This window comes from Vombatus ursinus, unplaced genomic scaffold, assembly GCF_900497805.2.
Source record: "Vombatus ursinus unplaced genomic scaffold, bare-nosed wombat genome assembly UNPS02014973.1, whole genome shotgun sequence".
NCBI classification, from domain to species: Eukaryota; Metazoa; Chordata; class Mammalia; order Diprotodontia; family Vombatidae; genus Vombatus; species Vombatus ursinus.
Window position 1 is genome coordinate 10,447,876 of NW_020954751.1, and position 21,698 is coordinate 10,469,573.

Consider the following 21,698-nt stretch of genomic DNA (forward strand, 5'->3'; position numbering starts at 1 on the left):
TCCTTCTTCAGGGCCTTTGCTCTAAGTATATAGGACAATGGGAGAGAAGAAGGAAGCATCACTCAGTCAAGAATTAGCTTTCAGGATGTATAATTGATCAGAGGGCTGTGGTGGAGACAAGTCTGTAGAAATAAGCACTTGACTTGGGGTAAATTTTTCCATCCTCTGCCTGGTTACATCCCTCAGTCTCTCCTTAACAGTTCTTTTCTCTATATTCTAATCCAACATAAATCTGGGTCAAGTCTTTGCCCTTTGTCAAATAGTCAGTAAACATTTATTGACCTACCCCTAAAGGGCTATGAAACCGTGCATACCCTTTGACCCAGAAATTCCATTACTAGGTCTATATCCCAAAGAGATCAAAGAAAAGAGAAAAGCACCTATTTGTACAAAAATATTTATAGCAGCTCTTTTCATGGTGGCAAAGAATTGGAAATGAAAGGGATACCCATCAACTAGGGAATGACTGAACAAGTTGTAGCATATGATTGTGATGGAGTACTATTGTGCTATAAGAAATGATGAGTAGGATGATTTCAGAAAAACCTGAGAAGTCTTATATGAACTGATGCAAAGTGAAGGAGAACATTGTACACATTACAGCAATATTATAATGATGATCAACTGGGAAAAGCTTAGCTATTCTGATCAAGACAAGGATCCAAGATAATACCAAGGAACTCACTATGAAAAATGCTACCCATCTCCAGAGGGAGAACTGATGAACTCTGAGTGCAGACTGAAGCACACTTTCTTTACTTTCTTTATTTTTCCTTGTTCATGTGTGTGTGTGTGTGTGTGTGTGTGTGTGTGTGTGCACGTGTGTGTTTTCTCTAGCAACATTTTTGCATGACTTCACAAGTATAGTTGATACTATATTGTTCGTCTTCTCAAGGGGTAGGAGGAAGAGAGGGAAATTGGAACTCAAAATTAAAAAAAAATAAATGCTAAAAATGTTTTAAAATGTAATTGGAAAATATTTGACAAAATAAAAAATATATTAAAAACATTTATTAAGCACCTACCATACACTATACATTATGCTAAGTGCTCTTTGGGATTACTAGATTAGCCAGAATTCAGGAATTCAGGGAACAGTTTCAGTCCAGCAAGAAACAAATCACACATTCCTACAAACAGCACATCTCAGCTCCCCTCCTCCCCCACTCCCACCCTAGAATTCTATGTTCTATGGTCCAATCCAGGCATTTTTTATTCCTAAGGCATCCTAGCTGTAACATTCTACTGATCATTCTCTCCTGAGAGCCATTCTTTCTATAAAATTCTGTATTCAATGTTCTAAAATTCTCTAAGGTCTCTTCCAGTTTTGGCATTCTATATTCTTATACTCTAAGACCCCTCCCAGCACTAACATCTATTGGAAGTCTTTTCTAGCTCTAACATTCTATATTCTGGCATTCTATGTTCTAAGATCTCTTCCAATTCTAATATCCTATATTCTATGCCTTAACAGTCTATGTTAGATGCCTTCCAGCTATAGCATCCTCATCCTATATTCTATGTTCTGCTATTCTGGGCTTTAAGGTCCGTTATAGTTCTGAACATATCAATCTCTATTCCTGTTCACCTTACTCTTCTAAAAGCCTAAGTAACAAAAAATGCCAACAAAATACATGTAGGGTACCAATGGCCCCACGGATATGTCTGCTCTCAAGTTGGCAATTTACTCCAATTAGTTGGGAAAAAGGGACAGCTTCCAAGGACACATTTGGATGGTATCTTCAGTCTTTTCCTTGACAATAACAATGGCATGCTGGAATTCAGTTACACCCTTTCCCTAACAGGCTTTCTTACCATAATATAACTGCCAAGCGAAAAACATTAGGGACCTTTTTTTTTCTCTTTTGAAAAACATATTCTACATTGACTTAAAAGATGTTCGTAGTCTCACAGTAGCCATCTCTAGCATAATGTATTGCTACTGAGCCTCTGACTGTTAGGAAGATAGTTTCAATTAAACACATACATACACATTCTCAAACAGCCATACACACATACATACATATACATATATAGACACATTCATGAACCGGGAGACACAAACACTTAACGTGACCTTTTCCAGGACTTACGTATGCATGGAATTTGCCATATTCTTATTATCTGATTCTGTTGTTATTCTATTGGTTCTTCTAACTCTGAGATTTTGTGATTGTGAATGTAACACAAAAAGACAGGAAGGCAGAAAGGCACACACTTTCTGAGGCAAAACTGAAGCCAGTTAACTTGACTCTCTGGTATTGAGACTGATGACAATAGACCATAGACTATAGATAGGAATGAAAGGGATACAAGGCCATATCTATACAACTCCCTTATTTTACAGGTGCTTCAATACACCTGACTGTATCCTAGAAAGAAGACTTTTGATTTGAAAAGATAAGCATTGTAGTCTCTTGAGCAGGAAACTGGTGTGATGGAAGTGGCTTTAAAGAAATATTCCTTCAAAAACCAACAATGTAAGGTGGATTGGAAATACTTAGGTTATAATGGAACCTATAACAAAACCAGAGAATTCGAGCCTGAGGATTCTAAATGAGAGAATCTGAGAGGTTGAAGAGTTTGTAGAAGTCATCTACTCAAATCTCAACTTGAAGTATGTCATTAGTAAGAAATGATCATTGAGGATCTATTTAAATATTTTCTGTGACAGGAAACCAGGGCTGTTGTAAGCCCCAAATGAGATAATGAATGTAAAGTGCTTCGCAAACCTTAAAACTCTGTATGAACACTATTACTATTGTTGTTGTTGTTTGTCTACAACACCAAGCCTCCACTCTGGTGATGACTTAATTCCCTGAACCTTCTGCACTCCTGCTGAGCTCAAGCAATGCATATAAAGCAATGCAAGCTTGTGGTAGTGAATGTTTAACAACCAGGTTATCTTGGGGGGGAAGTATGTACATACGTTTTAAAGTTTAATCTGCACTATTTATGCTTCCTAAGCCTTGACAATCAATAAAACAATAAATCCGACCTTGATTTGTAGTTATTGCTAACTTCAAGGAATGGATGCTCCTACTGAAAATTTAATTGACAGCTGTCACAAGCTGGTTAGAGATGGCTCCAGCACATCGCTGCAGGAAACTCACTACTTAACAAGATATTCTTCAACAGTTATCGTTGATATCATTTATCTCATTTATGAAACAATTGAAATCATATTTGATTAATACGTGTCAGGATCAACATGCCAGTTCTTTGGACTATCCATCTAACTGCAAATCATAGTCTAGACCATAGGCCTTCTTCATTCACTTCTATTTTTCTGTGTGAATAGTGAGGCCAAAGATTTAAAGTGATTGTGGATTTTATTTAGGAGGCTTTGCAAAGTTTCAGGTATTACTGCAATTAGGGCAATGCTACCCACAAACAAGAACCCCTGGAGGACCACATCATCTATACAGAGCCACTCTTACATTGGTTCATCAGCACATTTATCTTGGACAGATGCCAAGAATGGGCAATGAACTAGGCCTAGCAAATAGTGAGGAAGAAATTAGCCTGGATTGCATTTCAGCAACTGTGAGGTACTTTCAATAACCACAAACTTCTCTCTGAAACAAAGGCCATATATAAATATTTTTTTTTACCACTTTTTTAATTTCCAGAGATGCTACAATATATGACTGTGAAGCAAAATACCACAGTCTAAAAAGAATTAGTCACCCATAATGCAGCAAGCAATGGACACGTGGATGGTAGGTGTGAAGTCACACACCAAAAGTGATTCAAAAAATATCATCAAAGAATTGCATGACCAGAAAAGAACATGAGTCAACCATGGAGTCAGGGTTGTACTGGAGTTGGCGGGAGAGACAATTGTTAAGTTTTCAATGTGAGTATTTACACTTTGGAAATTGGCAAATGCTACAAATCAGGGCTTGCTTGATTTATTTGTTTGATTGGAGGGCTGGAAAGTAGAGTATGAAACTCCTTCCACTATTTTCCTTTATAGAGGACAGAAATTGGACTTTTGAGCTCACTCTCCTCTGCATTTGCAAGGGTTAGAGTAGATGTGACTCTATAATTTTCTGACCTTTAAAGTCCATTCCAACTCTAAGATTCTGATTAGTTAAAACTTCAAATACAAGTTTAGGACAATGCTTTCTGACAAAGGAAATGAGAGGACTCTTCATCCATGTTCCATCCTGGTCAAAGTAAGGAAGTGGGTTTCCCTTCTTATATATAGATGGTGGCTTTAGCTCAGCTTCTCTACTTCTGTGGGACTCCAATTATAACTAATTTTGTAATCTTTCCCTTTCTCTCCTCCTCCATCTTTTTTCCCTATTCCTAATTCATCCCAGAGGCCAAAATCATGGGGAGCAAGGAGGGCAGGATCAAGTTTGATGGCACTGAGGTCAAGCTGAGGTCAAGATATAGACAGGGTAGAAAGTCATAATTAGGATGGGTTAGATATAGTTGGAGCAGGGAAGGTGTCATTCAACCTGGTGAGACATGGCCAAGAGTGGTGAGGCATCTTCAGAATGAATGAAAAAGGCTGGATGGGAGGAACAGGATTATGGTTGACAAAACACAGTCAGGAGGGGTGAGATGAAGTCAGGGCAGGTGATACATGTCCCAGGCAGTCAAGTCAAGTTCTATTTACCTGAGTTTCTTCATTTGTAAAAATAGGTATTATAATAATAGCATCTACCTCAAAATACCCTTATTTTGATGACAAAATGAGATAGTATTTATAAAGCACTTTGCAAAACTTAAAGCACCATATAAATGTTGTTGTTAGGGAATGGCAATTCTCACTTTTCCCCACCTTGAGCTGGTGCCACTCAGGTATATTTAAACCTTTTTCTAACCTTCTCAGCCATTCAGAGATCAATACACACTTAATGAAATGCCAAAAGGAAGTTGGTTAAACCATGAATCAAAACAAAATCCATAAGCATCAGAAAGAGCTGTCACACACTGTAAATTCAAGGGGTAAATAAATGCCACTTGCCTGAAATATGGAAAAGAAACGATGGATTCATAAAATCTCCAGGTAGCTACGAGATCAATCCTGTTGGGATTAGTCGCGTAATACCTCCAGGCAGCCTGGGAAAGAGAATAAGGAGAAGGAGGGAGAGCAACAATGAGTTTCTGAAGGGTGGATTGAAGGAATTAATATTTGTAAAGAGCTTCACACAGTGTCTGGTAGGTAGTAGACACTTTAGAGATGCTTATTCCCTTCTTTTCTCCCTTCCCACAAGTGACCTTCTAGCTTGCACTTGAAGATATCTCATGAGAAGGAATTAACTCCCTTCAGAGGCAGGCCATTCCACTTTTGGACAACTGGAACTTTTAGTTTATTTCCCATTTACCCTGTATATATCTTGAGCGCACATAGTTGTTTGCATGCTGTCTCCTCTGTCAGAATGTGATGACCTCGAGGAGGGAAACCATAACCCTGTTCCTCCCATCCAGCCTTTTTCATTCATTCTGAAGATGCCTCACCACTCTTGGCCATGTCTCACCAGGTTTGATGACACCTGCCTTGCTCCAACTATGTCTAACTCATTCTAATTTTGACTTTTCCACTCTGGCTAAATCTCAATCATCTTGACCTCAGCTACATCAAGGAGGGCAAGGGCCATACTGTTTGCTTTTCTTTGCATCTCCAGTGCTTGGTACATTACCTGCCATATCACAAATACTTAACAAATGCTAGTTGAATTGATTTTTTATACTAAGCTGAAACATAAATGTGCACAATTGAAACTTCTACCCATAATTCCTGGGTCTGCTTTCTAGTACAAAGCAGAACAAGCTTAATGCTTCTTCCCCTGTGTTGTTGTTTTATTGTTATTGTTTGGTTGTTTCAGTTGTGTCTGACTCTTTGTGACCCCATTTGGTGTTTTCTTGGCAAAGATACTGGAATGCTTTGCCATTTCCTTCTCCAGCTCATTTTACAGATGAGAAACTGAGGTAAACAGGGTTAAGTGACTTGCCCAGGGTCACACAGCTAGTAAGTGTGTGAGGCCAGATTTGGACTCCAGAAGATGAGTCTTCCTGATTCCAAGACCAGTAATCTATCCAGTGTGACACCTAGCAGCCCTTTAAATATTTGAATGTAGTTCTCACGTCTCCTCTAATTTCCTCTTCTCCAGACTAAACATTATCTGTAGTTTCTTTCCCTAATGTTTATATGACATGGCCTCTCAACCTTGTGAAGCAGAATGAATAACAAAGTTGGAGTCATAGAAACTAGTTTCAAACCCTACAACCTGTATAATCTTAAGCAACTCACAACCTTTTGTGCCTCAGTTTCCTCATTTGTAAATATGTAGATATTTTGGACACAATGAACTCTAAAGTCCATTCCATTTCTAAAAGTATAATCCCATGTTTTTTTCATCAGTGTGGGGAAATCTCAATGTGGAAATTTTTTTTTTTTTTACCACTGCAAGATGACAATTCATATAGGTTATATATAGCCTGAAACCAGTGGGGTCAAACTCAAGTAAAAATAAGGGCCACTAAATCATACATAAGGATCCTTATGGATCACATATGTATGTAGAAAACCATATATTAATATTATGTTTTATTGCATTTTTGTTTATTTTGTTAAATATTTCCAAAATACATTTTAATCTAGTTAATCTGGGTTGGGGGGTAGCTTGTGGCCTTCCATGTTTGACATTTCTGCCTTGGGGGCAATAAACAATGAAATGACTTTCCCGTGGTTCCAGAGCTAGCATCATAGATAGGATGTGAAGCCAGGTATTCCTAACTTCAACTCACAATCCACTATGCATAATATGTCACTCCACTTGCTACTTGACTAGTCATATGACCTCAGTCCTTCACCCCTCAGGGTCTTAGTTTCCCCATCTGTACACAACAGAGTTACACTATATGACCCCTGAGATCGCCTCTAGTTTAAACATTCTGTGCTTGTTAAAATTCAATAACAAATGCTTCTTAATTGATTACTTAATAGATTGTGATTCTTAAACAACAACAAAAAAGCTTAACCCAGCCTAGTGATGGTTAGAGTCTTAAAGTATACTCAAGGGGGGGGGGGGGGAGTGAGGTGATGATTTAACTTCGTTATTGGGAAATTAAATATAATCAAATTCAACTTTCTGCCCTTTTCTGACCCAAACTGTAGCAGAAATGCATTCCAAAGATTTTATGCCCTTCTCCCCAGCCCCATAATTGCATTCAAAGGAAGGAGCACCCCCTGGTGGAAATGTAAGAAACTCTTTTCACATCACATTGGAGTTATGTGAAAGCCACGTTCTTTGTTCAAAGGCTGTTGGGATGTTAAAAACTTTGATATGTCTGTAACATTTCCCAACACTTCACAGGCTCAGCTGAATTTAATATGGGAAGAAGATGAGAATTCTGCTCATGAGGAAATGGTTTTTATTAAATTTGGAAAACATTTCCTTAATACTAAAGTAGACTTCTCACACAACATGAGATTAAGCCCAGGTCAAAGGAATTCAGCTGGGGGATGAGCTATGGTAGATGGACTATATAATTAACTTTATTTGTCCTTTTCATTTCTAAATGTCAGAGTGCCAGTTGTGGACAGACTCTTATAGCCTTAAGCCTATTCTGTTTGGCACAGGGAGCAACTGTCTTCAGGAACTACTCATTTTACTTCCAGTTCACCCTCTGATCTGCTCTAATATCACTCTGGCTGCCTTGCCCTCATGCTGATATCCTCCTTCCTTTCCATCTTCCCTTTCCTCTCTTTCCTTCTCCTATCCTCTCTTCCCAGATCTCTTCACTTATTAGCTCTTGGAAAGTAGGGACTATTTTGTTTTCTTGTTTTTGTATTTCCAGCACATGGAACAGGGCCTGGCACATAGTAAGCACTTAGTAAATGTTATCTATCTATCTATCTATCTATCTATCTATCTATCTATCTATCTATCTATCTATCTCTCCATCCATCCATCTATCCATCTACTTATGTAACATCTATCCATCCATCCATCTACTATCTATCTATCTATCTATCTATCTATCTATCTATCTATCTATCCATCTATCCACCTATCCATCTATCATCTATCCATTTATCCATCCATCCATCTACTATCTATCTATCTATCTATCTATCTACTTCATATATATATGGATGCATATAGTCATTTTGCCACAATTAAAGAAGAATATAATGAACTTGAAGGTAAGAAGGCAGCAGCTGCTGACCAAAATCCTAAAGAGGGCACCAGTTTTTCTTCTACTTTGTTGGCCAGGGGATTATAGAAAAGCAGAGTAAGTCCAGGCCTCTGTGTCACTGTTCCTCAAAGTGGTACTGAAACTGTGTTCATAGAGCTACTTCTGTTGAAAATAAGGAAAAACCAGAGAATCCTGTGAAAACTGTTTGTGGAAGAGCAGTAAAGCTCTGGAGCATCTGCTTCCCTGAGTAGTTTTCCCCTCTAGAATCATGCTGTGTCCTCTTATGTTGAATATTCTGGCAAAAGCCTTGTACATTGCGTGAAGCAGCAGCTATCTGAGGTCTTAGGTTCAGAGACTATTGAAGAACAAGATGATTGAAACATTCTGTGTCACATTGTCTAGAGCATCTGAATTTCTGATGATGTTTTCCAAGTTCTTCTCTGTTCTCTTGGATGTCCTTGTGACAGGGGTCATGGAACCCTGGGAGTCAGCCACCAAGCACTGGCACAGATGCATGCATGAGCATATATGTGCACACACACCCACACACCCACACAAAGAAAATATCCCTGGATAGCATGGCATCATTTAAAAATATAGCTGATATCTTTACAATTAGAAAGCCAGAGAAAACAAACCTGTATGAGTTCAGCTGCTGGTTTCCTTCTTTTCTCAAAATGTTTCTGTCGATGTTGTTCTTGTACCTTGAGAGCCAGCCCTGATCCAAGAATTCCCTGATTAAAAGAAACATTAACAAAAACAATCAGAACAGAGCCCTGGGCACTCTAGATAATCATTCTGCTTTCTTTGTCCTTATATTCCCAACACTGAACACAGTTTGTAGCACATAGTAGGAACTTAATAAATGCATGTAAAATTGATTGATTTGTATTCATAAAGCCATAGTAATAATAATTATAATAGTATTTTTATGGTACCTTGAGATTTGAAAAGCACTTTACAAATATTATTCTATCCTCACAGTAATCCTGGACTGGGAGGTAAGTCGTGTTACTATTTCCATTTTATAGTTGGGGAAACTGAGGCTGACAGAGGTTAAGTGACTTGCGCAGATCACATGGCTAGCAATTGTCTAAAGCAGGATCTGACTTCCTAACTTCAGGTCCCTTGTTCTATTAGCCATGAATGCTAATAGCAGTGCCCTAGACAATATAAAGTTATGCTTTGCAATCCTTAAAATACTATATAAATGTGAACATTCATAGAATCAGAGGATCACAGACTTAATGCTGAGAGTCTATGGTCATCTAGTCAATCCTTTCATTTTACAGATGAGGAAACTAAGGTACCCAGAGGGATGAGGTTTACTTGTCCAAATATTAAATGGTAGAGTTGGATTTGAACCCAGTTCTTCTGGCTCCAAATCGAGTGTTCCTTTTGTTATTTTTAATTTAGCTCCCTAGGACACTATAAAGAGAATATGCCCCCAGGTGAACAAGAAGACCCAGAAGAAGTCACGCACTTATAAAACCTCACCAATGAATGCATTCGGAAGAGTGACTGTTGGAAAAATATGCATTTTGGTATTTAATCATCTACCACATTCTACCTAAAGTGGAGGAAGAAAAGATTCTTGTCTGTGTAATAGCTTTAGGAATGTCTGTTTGGGAAGATGGTAGACTTGGGAAGAAAAAAAAGGGATCCCTTCTTGTTCCATTCTCTGTCATCTCTTCATCATCTGGGGCAATCCTGGACCTCAAGGCGTTTTCTCTATGGTCAATGACATGATACTCATCCTTTCCAGATTTACCCTCCCCTTCTCATCACTTCCTTGTTTGTCCTCCCTTTCACATACCCACTGTACTCCTATAGTACGAACTCCATGAAATCCACCTCCTCAGTGCCCAGTTCAGAGCTCTGACCTCTGACCTTCCTGACTGGATGACATACAGGACAAACAGACATGAAACAGTATCTTTAGGGAATTGAGTGCCTGTAGTGAACAGTGGAAAGAACACTGGAATAAATGTCAGGCAACCAGAGTTCAAATTATAGATCCATCACTCATGTATTCTGGGGAAAGTATCCTCTCCTTTCTGAGCCTCTTTCTTTCTCTGCAAAATGACAGCTTTGGGCTAACTCCATATCCCACGATTTGATTACTACTTTTTTTCCCCATTCTCTTCTTTCATTTCTCACATCTGATCCTTTGTTCATGCTGTCCTTCCCACCTCCCCCCACCCCCTCATTGGAATCTACACTAGAATCTACTACCTCTAACATTTCTGTTTGCTGAAGTTCTTCCTTACCTTCAAGACTCAGATTAAATGCTACTATCTCCATGAAGTCTTTCCTGATCTCCCAGCTAAAAGTAATCTCTTCCTTGAATCTTATTGAATATTGGATCCTTACTATGCACTGTTCATATTTTAATTTGTGAAGAAAGAAAGAAGCATAATAGGATAACAGCAAGTTGGAAAGGGGTTAAAGATAGTCTCAGTTTTCCAAAAGATAGAGAATAGAACTGGTTAACTATGGGCCCTTCAGCTTGACTTAGACTTCTGGCAAAATTACACAATGAATTTTTTAAAGAGATAGTGATCATTTAGAAAAGGAATCAGGGATCACAAAGAGCCAGAGTGGCTTTGTTAAGAAAAGGTCATCCCAGACCAATATTATGTCCTTCCTTTTTATAAGGTTACTAAAGTGGTAGATCATAGGGATGCTGTAGATAGAATTTACCTAGATTTTAGCAAAGATGTCACAGTGTCATATTATATACTTGGAAAACATATATATTGTTGTTGTTGTTGTTTGTCCTTCGTTCTCAAAGAGGACATGACATCAGGAAGATGATGCCATGACTTGCAAGTTAACTGGACTTAAGTGAGGGAAAGCTGTGCAAAGTCACCAGCCTCACTTTCTCCTCCAGAGCCATCTGGGTCCAGTGGCAAGATATAGATCAGGACGACTGGAGACAGCCCCCATATGGACTAGAGGCTTGCAATCCACAGTTTAAGAAGTGCTGAAGGGGTCACAAGTGGAAAAAGTTTAAGAAGTATTGGACTAGACAATAGCATGATTAGATACTTTCAGAATAGGCTGAATGGTCAGACAAAAAGCAGTCATTAAGGTTTGATGTAAACTTAGAAGGAAGTCTCTAATGGAGTACCCCAGGGATCTATGTTCAACCTTGGGCCATTTAATGTTTTTTATCAATAACTTGGCATAAAGGGCACACTTATCAATTTTGCAGATGGCACAAAACTGAGAGGGATCACTAACACAATGGATGAAAAAGTCAGGATTCAAAAAGATCTTGACAAGCTAGAATGGTGGGCAGTCTAATAATTTAATTTGGATAAATGTAAATACAAAGTATGGCTAGATAATCATTCAACCAAAAAATACATGAAAGTTTTCATGGACCACAAGCTCCAAAAGAGTCAACACTGTGAGGTGAAAGCCAAGAAAGTCAGTGGGTTCTTTGGTTACATGAAGAGAGGCAGAGCATTCAGGAACAAGGAGGTGATAATCCCATTATATCCTGCCCTGGTCACCACACACCTGGAGTAATGCATTCAGTACCAGATACCCCATTTTATTTTAGGAAGGACAGAGGAGGGTAAGCTAGAAAGCAAAACTTCCCTACATTCATGCAATATGGGGGTTGAATGTATGTCAGTGCAATGCTTGGCACTTAGGGGTGCTTGAGGAATGCGTGTTGCTTTATTGATCAGTTGGTTGATTGGTTGGTTGGTTGGTTGGTTGAAGTAACTAGGAATTTTTAATTTGGAGAAGAGAAGACTTAGGGAGGATATGATTGCTGCTTTCAAATAGATGATGAATTGTCATTAGAGGCAGCTGGTTGTCATATTGGAGAGAGGTGCTAGACTCAGGTCCTAGAGTCAGGAAGACTTCAGTTTAAATGTTGCCTAAGATGCTTATTTACTTGCTATAGGTCTCTGGACAAGTAATTCAACCTCTCTGTGCCTCAGTTTCATCATATGTAAAATGGGAATAATAACAGTACCTACTTCCCAGGGATGCTGTGAGAATAAAATGAGATAAAATGAGTGCTATACAAACTACTAAGTAGCTACTATTATTTTAAGGGGGAGAGGTTAGACTTGTTCTGTTTGGTCCCTGATAGATCTAGAGGTAATGGGTAGAAATTGTAAAGAGTCAAATTGAGACTTGATATCAAGAAAAAACATCCAGACAATTTGAGTGGTCCCAAGGTCCTTTAACTCTAGGTCTTTCCATTCTATCCCACTTTGTATCCTCATTGCTTAGTACAGTGCCTGGCATATAGCAAACACTTAATAAAACACCTATTATTGAATAGAAAATTTGTTGTTCGTTTCATGTGTCTTGTCTCTCCAAGGTGATTACGCACTTGAAAGTAGTGAGCGTGCCTCAAGCTTCTGAGTACCCCATTATGACAAGCACAGAGGAGGTGATCAAGAAGGGTTTCTCAAATTGAATTGAATTAAACATACATGAAACCCTTCTTAAGGAGTTTTGCTATTTCCCTAAATATTGTTTTAAGATAATTTTATTATAGTAGTCTATAGGAAGCAAATAAAATTTGAGTTCTCATCTTCATCAGACCTAAAGTCATAGAATTTCCGAGCTACAGAAGAAACTGAGAGGTCATCTTGTCCAGCCTCCTCACTCTAAGTATGGATGGGCTAAAACAAAAACAAACAAAAAAGTGAGCTTTGAAATTGGGGTCTTCTGATAGTTTTTACCTATGTGAACTTAGACAAATTACTTAACCTATCTGGTTTTAGTTTCCTCTTCTACACAATTATGGATTTTTATAGTAGACCTTTGAAATGACTTTTAGCTCGGAAACTGTGAAAGATTCCTAGACCAGAGAAGGAAGGTGACCTGCAACATAACAGAGCTTAGAAAATAGCAGACAGAAGAGAATGTTGTCAATAGGGAAAATGCAGAGGAAAAGATAATGTTCAAAAGGGTAAGTATTCAATTCAATTAAGCACAATTAAGCATTGTGCTAGTCACTGCTCAAGGTGATGGGAAGATAGAAATAAAAGTGAATCAGTTCCTAATTTAAAGGAACTTACATTCTAATGGCAAGGGGTGAGGACTACATGTTTATCCAGAAGAAAACAGAAAATATATGCAAAATAAATACCAAGTAATTTTTGTGAGAGGGAGGAAAAAAGAGAGAGAAGCAGAGACAGTGAGAGACAAAGATAAAGAGACAGAGAAGAGGAGAGACACAGGATACACAGAGAGGGACAGAGAGACAGAGAGAACATTCATAACTCTGCTCCCACTCTAGGCTTTGATTTTGTTGTTGTTAGTTTGATGCTGTTACTATTTTGTCCTGCTCTTCTACTAGGCGACTTCAACATTCACACTGATTCTCCCTCTTTTACCCTGCCCTCTCAGTTCCTACTCTTCCTCCCTGCTCTCCTCACCATGAGCTATTTCTCTACTCCACTTCAGCTCCACGCTCAAAAAAACATATGCTTGATCTGGCCATCCCCCACAGATGTACCACCTTCATGTTCAAGAATTCTGAAATCCTCTTATCCAATTATAATATGTTGACTTTTCACCTCTCCCTCTGCCTTTCTTTACATAACCCTAGTCTTCACTCACACCGTGAATGCTGAAGCCCTTGACCCCTCAATGGTCTCCCAGGCCATTTACCCTGTACTAACCATTCTTTCCTGTTCTCCTACATTGACTCCTAGGATAACCAATTCACTTCTGCACTGTCCTCCTCTCTTGAATCCCTCCACCATTATCATGTTGTTATGTCCAGTCAAGCCTCAGTCTTTGATTACTCCTACCATTCATTGCCTTCGCACTTACACATGTGCTGCTGAAGGCAGGAAGAGAAAGTGCAACTGTTCTGGCTGGATTCACTACAGATTTATATTACATAGCCTCAGCTGTGGACCCTCATTGTTGCTAGGCAATCCTACTATGCCTCCCTTAATAACTCACTAAACCGTTCTACACAATGGCTCTTCCAAACTTTATTATCCCTCCTTAAACCTCCCATGGCTCCACTTCCCCAACCCTCTCTGCTGAGAAACTTGCCTCCTGTTTTACAGAAAAAAAATTAGTTCACTTGCCATAAGTTCCTTCTTTTTCTGTCCCCTTAATCTCCTATCACTCAGGTACATTCTGCTACTATCTCCTTCTTCACTTCTGTCTCATATGATGAAATGACCTTACTCCTTATGCCAAGACTAGCCCTTCTACTTGTTGAGGTAACCATATTCCATCCCATCTCCTCCAATACACTGCCCCTTCTGTCATCCCCACTCTTTCACTCTTTTTCAATCTATCCCTCTTTATTGGTTCATTATCTACTGCCTACAGATACGCCATGTCTCCCCTATCCTGAAAAAAACCTGTTACTTGATCCTTCCATCCCTATCATCCCGTATTTCTTCTGCCTTTTGTAGTTAAGCTCCTAAAAAGTCCATCTATAATAAGTGTCCCCACTCTCTCTCCTCTTACTACTTAATCCCCGAAAATCTGGTTTCCAACTTTATCATTCCAGTGAAACTGCTCTCTCAAAAGTTACTAATGATCTTTTAGTTGCCAAATCTGCTAGCTTTTCTCAATCCTCATTCTCCTTGACTTCTCTGCAGTCTTTGACACTGTTGATCACCTTCTTTTCCTTGAAACTCTCTTCTATCTGGGTTTTGAGACCCCGTTGTCTCCTGGTTCTCCTGCTTCATGTCTGACTGCTCCTTTTCTATCTCCTTTGCTGAATCCTCCATATCCCAAGCTCTAATCATACATGTCATCAGGGCTCTGTCCTGGGCCCTCTTCTCTTCTCCTTCTATACTACTTGACTTGGTGATCTCAGCTCCCATGGATTTAATTACCATCTCTATGCTGATGATTCTCACACCTTCCTGTCTTGCTCTTAAACTCTCTGCTGACCTCCAGTCTCATATCCCCAAACTGCCTTTCAGACATCTCAAATTAGATGTCCAGTAGACATGTCAAACTCAATATGTTCAAAACAGAACTTGTTATATTTTTTCCTTAAATCCTCCTTGCCTCCCTTTCCTATTACTGTGGAGGACAACACCACGCTCCTTGTCCCTCAGGCTCATGACTTGGCAGTCGTTCTGAATTCCTCACTGTTTCTCACCCCATATCCAATCTGTCATCAATGCCTGTCAATTTCGCCTTTGAAACATCTCTCAAATATACTCCCTCCTCTCCTCTGACACTTCCACCCTTCTAATACAAGACCTCATCAGTTCATGCCTGGACCATTACAATAGTCAACTAGTAGATCTGCCTGCCTTAAGTCTCTCTCCATTTCCATCCATCCTCCATTCATACCACTAAAGTGATTTTCCTAAAATGTAGGTCTGATTGTGTCACCCCTCCCCCATTTAATCAATTCCAGTGGCTCCCTATTGCCTCCAGCAGTAAATACAATATCCTCTATTTGAAGTTCAAAGCCCTTCATAACCTAACTCCATCCTACCTTTCTAGTTTTCTTATACCTTACTTTTTGATATGTTTGATCCAGTGACACTTGTCATTCCATCTCTCAGCTATAGGCATTCTCTCTGGCTGCCACCCATGCCTGGAATACTCTCCCCCTCCTTCTTTTCAATGGTTCACTGATACCCAGAATTCCACCATTAGAAATTCATTCTTTTAGATTAATGCTGTTCTTTAAAGTTAAAATACAAATGTCCCCAGGAAGATGTCACATTGTAAGCTTTCCCCAGTACTTCAAGAATATGTGGATTCAGTTATGGGGGTCAATGTAAATTGAATCCCCTCTGTGACTTAGTAGATGGTCTCTGGAACTTGCTGTGGCTATAACATTTATTCAATCTGGTCCAACAACCAATGTTGTGATGGGCCTCTCCAAACTTAGCTACGTTGATACTCAGAGGACAGACATAAAGTGTATCATTGGTCCCATATTCAAAGCCTTTCCATTTTGGAAGGACTGGCTACAGCCTATAGTATGCCAACATGATCTTTGAGAATCCAGGATCAATACACACCACAATAAAGCATCATAGGAGGACTTCACTGAAGTGGATTGTTTTGTCAGTCATTCATATCTTGGAGAGAATAAGTTTATTAGATCCTTATTTCACAGTCTTTCCAAGGACCCTGCATCATCTATTTCTCAGTCAAGAAAATAGCAAATCAGAAGGCCAGGGTTCAAATCCTAGATCAACTGTTAATTAGCTGTATGTCTTTGGCCAAGTTGTTTGGTTTCTTTGGTCCTCAGTTTCCTAATCTGTAAACTCTGTGTGTGTGAGTGTGTGTGTGTGTTGACTATTAGATGATTCTTTCAATTTTTATAATTCAGAACTCAGGATCATGCACCATGCTGGCTGTCATCCTCCGGACACTACTCCTCCCCTCCACCCCCAATCAATGTCCTTCCTAAGACATGGCACTCAGAATTCAATATAATCCCACAAATGTGGTCTGATGAGGGCAGAGGACAGGAGATTATCACCTCTTTAATCCTGGAAACTATTGATTTACACTTGGCCAGGCCATCTCCTTTATATCCTATGTCTCTGCTCAGACATTGTCAGTTAGTATGCTAACACGAGGGCCATATAGCAACTAAAACCAGGGTTTTAGTAGAGTAGGTGCCACTAACTGGTAGTGTGACCTTGAATAGGTGGCTTAACCTCTCCAAGCTTTGGTTTCCTCATCTGTAAAATAAATGCTTGAACTATTGACCTTACAGAGCTACTGTGAGCATCTAATGAGACCATCTTTATAAAGTATTCTACAACCACGACTTTGCAATTATAATGATACTTACAGCTGGAAGAGCAAAAAATGAGACTCCAATTAGAGAAAAGGTGGCTGCAATCAGACGGCCTTCCCAAGTTTTGGGGGTCTTGTCTCCATAACCAATGGTTGCCAGGGTAATCTGTACAAAGAACAATTTTGTCATGGTACAGTACAGGGGAGGTAAGTTCAGGGTAACCCTCCCAAACTCCACCCTCTGGGGCTGTGTAAGTGTAAGTGCTGGCCTTCTAGGCACTTAAGCCTGTTTAAATAGGTATTAGACAGATGGCCTGGCAGACACCAGAATCAAAGGTTTTAAATATATGTGTATATACATATATATATACATACACATATATACATATATCTGTATATGCATAAATATGTGTGTATATATATACACATATACATATATATGTATGTGTATATATATAATATATATATATGTATGTGTGTGTGTGTGTGTTATATGCACACATATATTTCTTTATCTGTTGCCTTTACTAAAAAAGAAGAAAAGCATGGCATGATACTCAGCAAATGTCAGAACGGTGCTCTTATTTGAAAATGACAATATATGTTTAATTTCTTTGGAACTATTTAATAAGGGTCTGTTTCACACATATATGGATACACAAGCATAGATATATGTGTATATATCTATGTGTGTGTATGGATACATATATTAAATGATCAAAGTTTGTATGTATATGTACATACACGTGTGTGTGTGTGTATGTGTATGTGTGTGTGTGTGTGCAGATCAAAATTTCCTTTTTCAGGACTATGGACAGATTGACTCATGACCCCAAATCCAACAAAGTCATTTCAGCGTTTGATCTTTTGCAGAATTAAATAAAAAGGAAGTAGATTATAATATTTGCCTTGGAGAATCTCCTTTCTACTTCCTCTTTTATTTCTCTCTACATATATAAAAATAAACACATTGCATGTATGAGTGTGCATGTGGCTGGGGTGGGGTGTGGTATGACAGGCAGAATAGAGAGGATGGTGGTGGAAAGCTAGTCTTGGAATCAAAAAGATCTGGCTTCCAGTCCTAACTCTGATACATACTGTCTGCGTAACTCTGGGCAAGTAACTTTACCTCTTGGTGAAGCAGATAGTTCTAAAATTTTATAAATTATAGACCTGTTGCTGATTTACAACAGTGGAGAGAATTTCAATGCATATAGTTCCTCTACACTGATGAGAATCACAGGTCTAGGCCACCACTACTCCTAGGAAAAATATTTATGTACACAAATACAATAAATATAACACTTTATATGATACATATATATTATAGAGAGACATATAATATACACATTTAATACACACATCTATATGCAGAAGCCAATTCATCTGTAATTTATAACTCATTAGAGTTACCTAGGGTGCCAAGAGATTGAATGACACGATAAATATATGTGTATATGAATTTTTTGGTACATGTATACAAGTAGAACAACATGGCCTAGTCCAGTGGTTCCCAAATTTTAGAGGGTCAGGGCTCCTTTATACCCTTAAAAATTATAGGTGACTTTCCCCCCATAGAACTGTTGTTTATATGGGTCACATCTATCAAAATTTACCATATTAGAAATTAAAATAGCTTATTATCTTGAAAATAGTTTATTTTCTTGGACCCTGGCAATGGGCCTTGGATACTGCCTGTGGTTCTTAGACCATACTTTGAGAAATACTGGTTCAGTCAAATGTTGGAGTTGAAGGCAGGAAGTCAGGGTTCAAATTCAAGTTCTAATTCTTGTTAGTTGTGTGATTGTGAGGAAAAATTAATTTCTCTGAGCCTGTTTTGTTTAAAATTGTTTCACAGCTCTATCTTGTGGAAAGTGCTTTGTAAGTCTAGGATGCTATACAGATGTGAGATACTGTTACCTTCATGCTTGAAAAAATGTCATTAGTGGTATGTGTGTGTGTGTGTGTGTGTGTGTACACATGTGTGCACATGCACACAGAGTATTTAAAGTACCAAAAATGGAAACAACTGCTCTGCTAAGCAGTGAGCTCTCCATCACTAAGGGGCTGGGGATCAGTCTTCAAATGGAAGGTACGTGACCATTTTTCAGTGGTATTGTAGAAGAGATTCCTATTCAGATAAAGATTGGAAAAGATGACCTTTGATTATTTTTTATGATTCTACCTCTATTATGATTCAACTTTGAAATTAACAACCATATATAACACCATTTGTGTGAAAGAATGCATTCCAAGTTCCAAACCAATAACTTAGAGTAAAACTTTTGTGTGTGGTTGTGGTTGTGTGGTTTGTCCTTCATTCTTGAAGACGATCATGACATCAGGAGGGTGGTGCCATGACTTGTAGATGAATTGGATTTAAGTGAGGGAGGTCTGTGAAAAGTCACCAGACTCACTTTTTCCTCCAGAGCCATCTGGGTCCAATGGCTAGATATAGATCAGGACTACTGGAGATGGCCCAGCATGCAGTGGGAGACCTTGGCCTTTTTAAATTAAGGTCTTTCTGAGTTCTTACTTTGACTGAGGCAATGCCCATTCAATGATTTGGGCTGATTAAGTAGTGAGCCATGCTGGGGCAGCTAGATGGTACAGCGGATAGAGCATCTGGCCTTGGATTCAGGATAGAACTGAGTTCAAATCTGGCCTCAGACACTTGACACTTACTAGCTGTGTGACCCTGGGCAGTCACTTCATTGCCTTGACAAAAACAAAAGTGAGCCAAGGGATAGCTTTTTTTTTAATTAAAAAAAAAAATCAAACTGGGAGGGGAACACCCTGAGGGTTTCTGGTCAGAAGAAAAACAATTACTATTTACATTCACTCTGAGCCAGCACAGCCCCCAAAACAACCATTAAGTGGTGCTTGGGCAGGGACCTATTGTTGTCCAATCAATGAGAGCCAGAGTAGAACTTTTAGAACACTAGGGAAGTTCTGATTTTTTTTCTCCTTCCTGTAGTCTATGCTCCAGCCAAAATGTCAACTTGCTCTGCCTCAGAAATATTCTACATTTTCCCATTCCATCCCAGTGTTCCCTCCAACCTAAATGACATTTCCCCTAAGGTTTGCCTATGTAATCCTAAAGGCTCAGCAAAGATGCCAACTTCCCCATTCAGCAAAAATTTACTTAAGAACCTGCTGTGTACAAGTCACTGTTTGGGGCAGGGCAGAGGATGCAAAGATGTAAAATTACACAATCTTTGCTTCACGGAGTCTGAAGCTGGGGCTCAGAGATGTATGTGGCTAAGTATAATACAAGGTAAAGGGTGATAGGTGCAAAGGAAAAATCCAGACAATGAACTGTAGGAAAGGGGAGGGGAGACATTATTTTCAACTGAGGGTTGGTTGGGGGTGAGGAGAGAGATCAGAGAAGGCTTCACAGGGGAGCTGGCACCTGAGCTGACTCTTAAATTTAAAAAAAAAAAAAGAGGCTTTGGACAAGGAGAAATGAAGGAGGTGTGCATTCTAGGCATGAGGATAACCTGTGAGAATGCACAGGGAGGGCATGGTGAGTTCGAAAAACAAAGGGTTGTTTAATTTGCCCAGAACTGTAGTGAGCCCTGACTCTGACACCTCAAAGCTATGCTTATAACTTCTCTGAGCTCGAGTTGCCTTGGCTATAAATTGGGAGTAATTCTTCTTGCTCTACCTATCTACCTCATAAGGTTATGAGGAAAGGGCTATATAAATATGAGTTACAGAAACATTTTTATTCTGGTTCCATTATTCATGACACACTAATTACAAGTTCATTAAACAGCTCAGCAATCCTCTCTTTTCCATGGCCTCTGAATATACACCAAGATTGCACGATCTTGTATCTGACCTGGGTTCAAATCCAACTTCTGATGCTTACTGCCTGTTTGACCTTGACCCTGAAAGTCACAATCTCCCTGGACTTGTTTCCTTATCTGCAGAATGTTAGGACTGGACTAGACAGGCTCTGAAATGACTTCCAGCTTTAAATCTGTGCTCCTATGACCTTTGGCAAAGGTCTTCCTCTATCAGGGCCTATGTTTCTTCATATGTAAAACGCTGTGCTTGGACTAGATAATCTTTAAGGCCCCTTCTAGCTCTGTTGTTGTTGCTGTTAAGTCATTTCAGTCATGCCTGACTCTTTGTGACCCCATTTGGGATGTCCTTGGCAAAGATACTGGAATGGTTTGCCGTTTTCTTCTCCAGCTCATTTTACAGCTAAGGAAACTGAGGCAAATAGAGCTAAGTGACTTGTCCAAGCTCATACAGCTAGTAAGTGTCTGAGGTCAGATATGAACTCAGGTCTTCCTGACTCCAGGTCTGGCACTCCATTCACTGTGCCACTGAGCTTTCTAATTCTACTACTCTGTGATACCTATAACAAAAGCTCGCATTTACATAATACTTTAGGTTTATAAACCCCTTTGCTTACAATGACCCTGTAGAGGAGGCAATGTGTTATTATTCTTATTTTACAGATGAAGAAAAGGAGGTTATTAGAGAAGTGATGTGATTTACTCAGGGTCACACAGTTACATGAAATGCAGACCCCAAATCTTTCAATTCCAGATCTACTATGGTTTCCATTAAATGACAACTTCTTCCAAACACACGTCCTTGATCATAAAGGGGTTCAGATGGATAAGCCACTGTAAAATCCTTCCCATAGCTGGATAAAACAACACAACACTTATGGCTTACTGATGATGTCGGTCAGTAGCAACATCTTTTCTTATTAAAGATGGTGCATTTCACGTGTAAGCTGATTTTAGCTGCATCGAGGAAAACAAAAGGGCAGCCCACTCCCATGCCATCTT

The 21,698-nt window shown here is 39.2% G+C and overlaps 1 protein-coding gene across 1 annotated transcript in view; it reads right to left on the minus strand.

The window, feature by feature from the left end:
• The window catches only part of KCNQ3 (potassium voltage-gated channel subfamily Q member 3), a 455,649-nt gene that overhangs the window by 48,992 nt on the left and 384,959 nt on the right, over nt 1-21,698 (minus strand). The window contains exons 6-8 of the mRNA XM_027845526.1: nt 16,943-17,053; nt 8,799-8,894; nt 4,982-5,076 (exon numbers count right to left, since the gene is read on the minus strand). Of these exons, the coding sequence (XP_027701327.1) occupies nt 4,982-5,076; nt 8,799-8,894; nt 16,943-17,053 (302 nt within the window). The remainder of the gene's footprint in view (nt 1-4,981; nt 5,077-8,798; nt 8,895-16,942; nt 17,054-21,698) is intronic.